The sequence below is a fragment of the Rhineura floridana genome, chromosome 3, assembly GCF_030035675.1.
Source record: "Rhineura floridana isolate rRhiFlo1 chromosome 3, rRhiFlo1.hap2, whole genome shotgun sequence".
In the NCBI taxonomy this organism is placed as follows: Eukaryota; Metazoa; Chordata; class Lepidosauria; order Squamata; family Rhineuridae; genus Rhineura; species Rhineura floridana.
Genome location: NC_084482.1, coordinates 44,976,979 through 44,985,805, shown reverse-complemented (window position 1 = coordinate 44,985,805; position 8,827 = coordinate 44,976,979). Strand labels below are relative to the sequence as shown.

General features: G+C 42.0%; 1 protein-coding gene across 1 annotated transcript in view; it reads left to right on the top strand.

The window, feature by feature from the left end:
* The first annotated feature begins 4,455 nt into the window (after positions 1–4,455).
* Positions 4,456–8,827, top strand: part of LOC133382108 (uncharacterized) — a 59,624-nt gene continuing 55,252 nt past the window's right edge. The window contains exons 1-2 of the mRNA XM_061621776.1: positions 4,456–4,488; positions 5,079–5,296. Coding sequence (XP_061477760.1) covers positions 5,154–5,296 — 143 coding nt within the window. The 5' untranslated portion in view covers positions 4,456–4,488; positions 5,079–5,153. The remainder of the gene's footprint in view (positions 4,489–5,078; positions 5,297–8,827) is intronic.

The window sequence follows — 8,827 nt, the reverse complement described above, 5'->3', positions numbered from 1 at the left end:
GAAAGGCTGGATTACATCAGCTACTTTGGCTTCCAGTTCATTTCCAAATCCAATCCAAACGCCTAATTTTGACCTTTAAAGCTTGAACTGGATTAGGATCTGTGTGCCTGAAGGACCATTTCCTCCAATATGAGGCTGCCCAAACATCAGGTTCAACAGATGTCAAGTGGCATTTGGTGGGAATGCAAGAGACTCTCTCGTGCAGACTCTGGAATTTCCTCCTTCAGGAGGTATGCCTCATCTTCTCTTTAATAACATTCTGCCAGAGAGGAAGTGCATGAAAACCTTTTGGCTGGCATTCAGTTGGCAGATTTTAACTGGATAATTGTAATCTCTGCTGCCTGTTCTGTCCTTGCTTTTTTACAGCTGTTTTACTTTTTGGTGCTTTGATATTATTGTGCAATTTTTAAATGACAGTTTATACTGTGCTATTTGATTAATTTTTATTGTTAACCACATTGGGTACCATTTTGTTGGAAAGGCAGGATACAAAGGTTCTAAATAAAAACACACACTCCATATGAAGAGAAAGACTAGGTGCCTTTCTTAGGTCTCAATGGCCTTGGCAGGATAAAGGAAAAAATTGTCCAAAGCCCCAGATAGTTTGGAAGAACTGCTGCATCTAATTTTGTGCATCCCACAAGGAAAACAAAGGAGTCACAAAACTGTATCCTATCTTCTATTTAAAAAAATGGAAATTGTCTGCCTTCAAGTCAATCTTGAGTTATGGCGACCCTATGAATAGGGTTTTCATGGTAAGTGGTATTCAGAGATGGTTTACTATTGCCTTCCTCTGAGGCTGAGAGGCAGTGACTGGCCCAAGGTCACCCAGTGAGCTTCATGGCTATGTGGGGATTCAAGCGCTGGTCTCCCAGGTCGCAGTCCAACACCTTAACCACTACACCACACTGGCTCTCGGTGGTGTCCATTGTCAGACTTTGCATTTATAATGATAAAGAGAAAAATATTAAGTTTTATCAGAAGCAAGAAAAGAATTGACAGCTTTTTTACAGAGCTTTTGTCTGTGGCTGTAAAAAAACTGTTGCATTAAGAAATTCACCAGGTGAAGCTTTTCCCAGCATGTGATTCGCCTGCTTAAAGTACTGCCAGGCTTCTCTTAAAGGCACCAGGGTAGGGTTAATAAAATAAAAATAGGGACCCAAATGACAAACAGGGTAGAGCAAGAAGCAATCAAGAATTTCTTGGCCATCAACATTCTGTCCATCAGCGCTAGGTATTAGGAATCTATAAGTGTCTTTTTGAAATATCAGGCCACAGTTCGAATGAAACCAAATATTATACCGATTTGGTGACCTGAAGGTTTATTCTGTCTATTACTGGCTCCATATATGTACTATGCTCCAGCTAAAAGAGACCTGCCAGTCACTAGATTTATCTACTAATTAAAGGAACACTCTCCTTGTGTCTGGAGATACCAGTGGATTCATTCAGGTTTGGGACATTTGGCTATGTTCACAGAACTCACCATTCATTCACATTATATTAAAATAGCCTCAGACTATAGAAATCAAACTGTTCAGTTATGTTATTTCTACATCCACTAATTTCTGCAGCAGGAATTTCCCTGTTTCTGAGGGATGTCACACATTAGATAAGTTTCTCTTACTCTGGGTCAATATATTTTGGAATTTTATTTTGGAATAACTGCCATTCTTTGTTTCACAGTCTCCAATAATACAATTACTAAAATCTCTTCAGTACCATACTCCACCCACAGATATACATTGAAAAAGTGACATTTCAGATTATCATTCTTTACAAAATACATGTGCTTCTCATTCTGAAGGGCATGTGCCAATAAGATTTGGTATGTGTCCCTTTGAAATACTCAAACCCAAAAAGATCTTCACTTCTGAGCTTAAAAAGGATACACACTCAGTTTGCATGTACTCAGATACCTATGCTTGAAATGTAGCATGAGAAATGGTTCTGAGAAAGTTGGGCATATGCAATAGGAACTTCACAAACCAATGTAAGAATGAAGAAATACAAATTAATTCAGGCACAGTAGCAAAAGATATAACGTATACAGAGATATATATGGGCAGGTTGTTAGCAGGCTACATCACAGAAGCTTGAAAGGAAGGTTCTGGAAGGTTCTGGTAAGTGGTCTGATATGGCATTCTAGGAAGCGTCAGTTGGTTCAAAGTCACAAAGCCATATGAGTAAGAAAGGATTTCCAGATCTTTCCTTTAAACACTGAGACATAATGCTTTTGTGTTAATCATCATGCCACCTTGCTTACTGCTACAGAGATTTTGAACTGAATCCAGCCATCGTTAATAACATCTGGTGAGATCTATGCACTCTAATGCTCTTGCCAAATACCCGGTTTACAAAATTATTTGATCCTGTGAGAAATGAAAGAAATACATGATAGGTGGGGAAGAAAAAGTATTTCTCCCTCCCTCAATAATAGTTATTGTTTTAAGCATGGAGACCAAAGGCCTAGAGCAGGGTCAGGCAAGCTTTTTTGTTGAGGGCTGGAGAATGTGCTGTTGTAGACTTGCCGTTTTGAATCCTTTAGGAACATATGTTTTCAATGTGTTATATCTGAAAACCAGTCAACAGTTGTTTATGGAAGAATTCACAATCACCATGGGAGGCAATACTTTTTCCAAAGTACTCAGTGCTTAGAAGCATCATTTCCTCTGATCTACTGAAATAATGTATCTCTGCTCTGTGGGTCATGAAACTCCTCAGTTTAACCACAACATATCCAGGCCCATACTTGTATCAATATTTAAGAACTATGGCTCGTACTGCTGGCTGCCCAGCTATTTTTGCCATCTTAAAGTCAACTTGGCCATTTCACTGGATGAGGACATGATGAACTTGTCTTATGAATTGATAGCCAGTGTTGTGTAGTAGTTAGAATATTGGACTAGGACTTGGGAGACCAGGGTTCAAATCCCCATTCGACCATTAAGCTGACTGGGTGACCTTAGGTCAGTCACAGATTCTCACCCTAACCTACCTTACAGGGTTGTTATGAGGATAAAATTGGGAGAGGAAGAGCCATGTTTGTATGCCACCTTGAGCTCCTTGGAGGAAAAATAGGATATAAAAGTGGGAAATATAAAATATAAAAGTTGTACTTGCCTTGGGACCTTATGGTGAAGAGCAGATAAGAAATCATCATCACTGTTGCTTTATCCACCCTGAGACTGCACTCTGTTTTGTGCTTTCACCTGTGAAAATCATGCCTTCCAATGTATGTTTGCATAGTGGGAAGCCTGCATTTTTGTGGGATGTGATGATAGGTGTGTTGGGGTGGGGCAAGGATTGTCCTTACATGCTCATGTGTGTTTTCACCCTTTACCACCCCATTTCTCCTGAAATTAGCCACCATGGTTGCAAGCATAGCAGGATGCTTTGAAAGAGTAATGGATAAAGTACTTTAGGGCAGGCCTTGTTCATGATCACTGTGAGATACCTCCACTTTAAGTTCCCTGCTGCTCTGTGTGGTAGTGCTATCAGAACAGCTAACAGGATTTTTCTTTTTTAGGAGGATCCCAAAACAATAAGGGTCATTTGGTCCTGGAGGAAAAACACCCTGAACCAAGGAACACCTTAAGTCAGTAAGCCTGTGCAGGTCAGGATAAAATTGGGAGAGGGTGGAGCAGGACTCACTGTGGAGGAAGAACCACCGCGCAGGGGGAAAGCCATGTTTGTACACCCCCTTGAGCTGCTTGGAGAAAAGGTGGAATATAAATGCAATAATAAAAATAAAATAGTTCATGTGCACCATGGTCCTGGTTGAAAAGGTGTGTTGCATCATGACCATTCTAGGTGCATGTTGGACCATATGTCAGGCCTATACAGAGAGAACCGATCTAAAGGGCAACTCATATTGATTTCATTATGTAATTTAAAAAACAAACAGGTAAACTCTCCCTTACTTGCATTAAATTCATTTCATAAATGAAAGTCCTTAGTTCTGTAGCTAAGCACTAGAGCATCTGCTTTATTATTATTATTATTATTATTATTATTATTATTATATCCCACCCTTCCTCCCAGCAGGAGCCCAGGGCTTTGCATTCAGAAGGTCCCAGATTCAATTCCCCAGCATCTCCAGGTAGGGCTGGGAATGTCCCCAGTTTGAAACCTTGTAGAGCTACTGCCAATTAATGCAGACAATACTGTAGGCATGATTGAACTAGACAGGCCAATGGTCTTACTCAGCATAAGACAGCTGCCTGTGTTCCTATGTATATGCCACTGAATTGATACATGTAGCATGGTTTGTCAATGAGACTGGAAGGCAAGGTCAATTGGAATTTCATCTGACATTGACCAGCTGATACTGCCATCTCCTTATGACTTATCACTGACATTTTTCAGGTGAGGTCAATTTTTTATTACATACAACCAAAGGCATAAGCCAACTTCCTATGTTCCTAACGGCCTCTCTATCAGGCTTAGGAAGTGGGCAAGATTATATGGAAGGAGGCAGTCCTTAAGGTAACCTTAACCCAAGCCGTTTAGTCTGCAATTTATTTTCAACTAGATACATTTTGCTTTTATTTGAAAGTATTATTACAGCATTGCCATTATTTAGGACTGGATAAGCTAAAAATTGACATTAATTAAAACACATAAATAATAACAGAACTTGCTAGGTATTATTTTTATTATACAAATTTATGAGACACTTCTATATAAAAATGCACAGAGCAACTTACAAAAAGATCAACAGCATAGTTAATACAGCTAAAAAATAAAACAATACAAAATGCTAGACCAATGAAGCACCAGTTAAAATACAGCATTGCAACAGTAACAATACTCATACTGAGGAAATGTTCTTATAAAAATAAATGTTTTCACCTGTACCTGAAACAGAAGCATAGAGAGCAGTCTTGGCAAATCATCCTGGGCAGACAAGTTTGAAGAGGGCATCACTGCAGAGAAAAACTTGATTCATATCTCCCAATAATCAACCTCTGGGAAAAGAAAGCAAAGTCTCACTTCATGATCAGAGGGGGCAGGAAGGGAAGAGTGGAGGTGTCCCGTTAAATATATGAACGTATCTCATGTGTTCACCTCCCTAGGAAATACTGGTGACGCCTCTTTTACCTTGTTCCTGGAAAGCCCATCACAGCACTATAGTGAGAGTTGACCACTTCATGTTTGGTTCAGGTTCCTTCATCCTCCGTGGCTCCTCTGATAGAAATGCCAGGCTCTGGACCCCAGAAGCAAAATTTGTGAGGAACTTTGGGCGTGAAAAGAGATGGAACCTGAAAAAGCCATCGGTATATGCCCATTCCAAGTAAGTTTTCCTTCACTGCAGCTTCTATCACCTTTTCTATTGCATTGTTCCATATCAGTTCACATTCCTTCCACTCTATAGATGTGTTTAGCACAACAATCTACACAGTGGGATGTTGGGGGCAGGGCTTGCCTGCATGTCCTTGCCCCCATCTATGATTTAAGCATTCACGTGTTCAGGCAAATACCTGAATATGCCTGCTGTTAATCCTGTGATACACTAGCAAAATCCTGTAGAGCAGTATTCTTCAACCTGAGTTTCCCAGTTGTTGGTGAACTATTGATTGATTGATTGACTGATTGATTGATTGATTATATTTATACCCCATCTTTCTTTTCATGATAGAAACCCAAGGCAGCTTACATACAGTTCCGAGGCAGTCTGTGCCAGACCTGACCCTGCTGGCCTTATGTGCCTTCAGATCATAGCCTGGGACCGCTGCAATTAGAAAAAAATGCAATTCCCACCATCCCTGACCATTGGCTAAGCTGGCTGGGATGATGGGAGCAGCTGTCCAAAAACTTCTCAGATCCTGTTGAAGAACACTGCTCTACAGCACTGTTTTTCAACCTTGGATCCCCAGTTGTTGTTGGACCACAACTGCCATAATCCTCAGCCAGTTTAGTCAGTGGTCAGGGGTGATGGCAGTTGTAGTCCACCACATCTGGAGACCCAATGTTGGAGGGCACTGCTGTAAAGGAATACTGCAGATACAGAATCACTGTACTCTATCCCCAGTTGTAGCCCACAAACACTACAGAAATGTGATGCAGAGTTACAACATATATTCACTAATATGCAAAAAACCCTTGCGGTTTAATAACTTACCTATAGCCAACAGATATTTCTATCAATATATGCTCACCATATGCTCAGAGGCTCATGTTACCAAATTCTTCCAAGCTACACAGGAAGTACATTGGACTGTGAAAGACTAACTCAACTTGTGTTTGCATTTTTACAGAATTGTAGGGCAGTACAGTATCTCAGAGAGGAGGTCAGGTCTCCTGTTCCCTGTTGCATTCACCAGAGCTGCCCAATTTCCCTGCTTTTTAAAGTTGGATAGAAATATCTGTTGGCTACAGGTACATTTTTAAACCACAAGGGTTTTTTTTTGCCGATTAGTGAATTTCTCTGCTGTTTAATCCAGGAGGTAAGAAATGGGATCCTGTGCAAGTTTGCTGAGAATGGATTGATTATTTGCATGCTTATTGAGTTCAGTGGGATTTACTCCCCTGTAATCATGCTTAGGATAGGTGAAACTGACTGTTGGGATGGGGAGGGAAGGAGGAGGAAGGGCAGGGGTAGGGGAGGAGGAGGGAGGGGAGGAAGGGCAGAGGGGATGAGGGGGAGGGGAGCAGTCAGGAGGGGAGAGGGGAGGAGGGCAGGTTTGATCATTTGCATGCTTATTGAGTTCAGTGGGATTTACTCCCATGCAATCATGCTTACAATAGGTAAAACTGACCATGGGGCGGAGAAGGAGAAGTGGGAGGGAGGGCTGGAGTGGGCAGCAGAGGAGGAAGGGAGAAGGAAGGGGAGGAACAAGGTAGGAGGAAGGGAGAGGAGAGGGGAAGGCGGGGAAAGGCAGGTCCGATCATTTGCATGCTTATTGAGTTCAATGGGATTGACTCCCATGCAATCATGGGTAGAATAGGTAAAACTGACAATGGGGAGGGGCAGGGGAGAGAGAAGGAAGGAGGAAAGGAGGGGAGAGAGGAACAGAAGGAGGTGGAGGAAGAAGGAGGGGATTGGAAGGGGAGAAGGAGGGGCAAAGGAAGGGAAATGGCAAAAGGGAGGTTAGGGGAGGGGAGGGGAGGGGAGGTTTGATCATTTGCATGCTTATTGGGTGCAATGAGATTTACTGCCGTGCAGCCATGCTTAAGATAGGTAAAACTGACCATGGGGGAGGAGGAGGGGGAGGGGAAGGAGGGAATTGGAAGGGGTGGGGAGGGGTGGGGAGGGGAAGGGAGGGGTGAAGGAAGGGGGAGGGAAGGGGCAAGAGGGAGGGGATAGAAGGGAGAAGGGGAGAGCAGGTTTGATCATTTGCATGCTTTTTAATGGGATTTACTCCTGAACAGTCATGAGGATAGGTGAAACTGACTTGGGGGAGGGGCAGGGAGGGGGAAGAGGGATGGAGAGGAGGAGGAGGGCAAGAAGGGGAGGGACAGGGAGGAAGGGGAAGGGGAGGGTAAAAAATTGGGTGGGTGGACACTGGGCAGAAGGGAAGCCCCTTTCCTTTCCAAAAGGAAAACATTGTGAATAGTATCATTGCTTCCCCACCTGTTTATTCTACAGCAGGAACATGCAGTCTCCTACCCAAATTTAAACCAAAGCTGTCACTGGCCACATCTGTACCAGACCTTTATTTCACTTTAGACAGTCATGGCTTCTCCCAAAGAATCCTGGGAAGTGTAGCTAATGAAGGGTGCTGAGAGTTTCTAGGAAATGTCCTGTTCGCCTCACAGAGCTTCAGTCAGAGTAGCTGTTAAACCACTCTGGCCACTGGAGCTCTGTCAGGGGAACAGGAGTCTCCTCTCAGCACCCTTTACAAACTACACTTCCCAGGATTCTTTGGGAGAAGCCATGACTGTCTAAAGTGAAATAAAGGTCTGGCGTAGGTGTGGCCCCCTGATTAGCCAAGTCAAACAGCTGGGAGTCTCGCTTTTAGAACACTGACAGTTGGTTCTTACTGAGCATGTCCAGGCTTATCATTGACTCTAATGCTAAATTTCTTAAATTAATTAAAAATTGACCAGGCATTTTTTTAACTTTTAAACTTCAGAAAATGGAGGTCAGAGTATGGGGGGAAGTCAGTAATTGGATTACAGGTACTCTGTGAACATGGCTGATTTTTAATTAATTTCAACAAATTATGAGACCAGTGACAGAAAAAAGTCCAAAAGGAGTCTGGGGTTTTTTCTCTCTCTCTTTTTACACTTTGAACTCTTGATACTCTCTGACTGTTTTGTGTATCACCATGAAAATTTAGAGGGTTGTTAAGCAAGTGTTTCTGAGTTCAGGACTATAAATTTTGTAAGGTTTTGTTTTGAAGTGAGCTTATGGGAAGCATCAGAATGGCACAGGGGTATTTTCAATTTAACATTGTGGAATGCAAAAAATCCATGCTGGCTGTCACGATGCAAACTATGCAAAACCAGTTTGGCCTTCCAGTTCAATTGCAGTCACTTTGTTCATACCTGTCTTGAAGAGTTGTTCAGTAAATCTGGAGCTGATGAAGAATACATTGAGTCAACACACATTTCCAATTTGCAGACCATGTAATGTGTTAAGAGTATGTGTGCAAAGAATGTATCATTTAAGGCCATAGAACATTCTTTTAAAGAGAACAAATGTAGACTACTAGGAGCAAAATCAGTATACAAACTTAATTTGACCCATACCGGCTATCAAAATGATCTAGATCTGACATGACTTGGACTTGTTTATTGTGCTATTCATCATTTTCAGAGACTGTTCTTTCTATGAAAACAACCAAGGCTGCTTGTGCATCCATAGAGCATTAAACAGAGT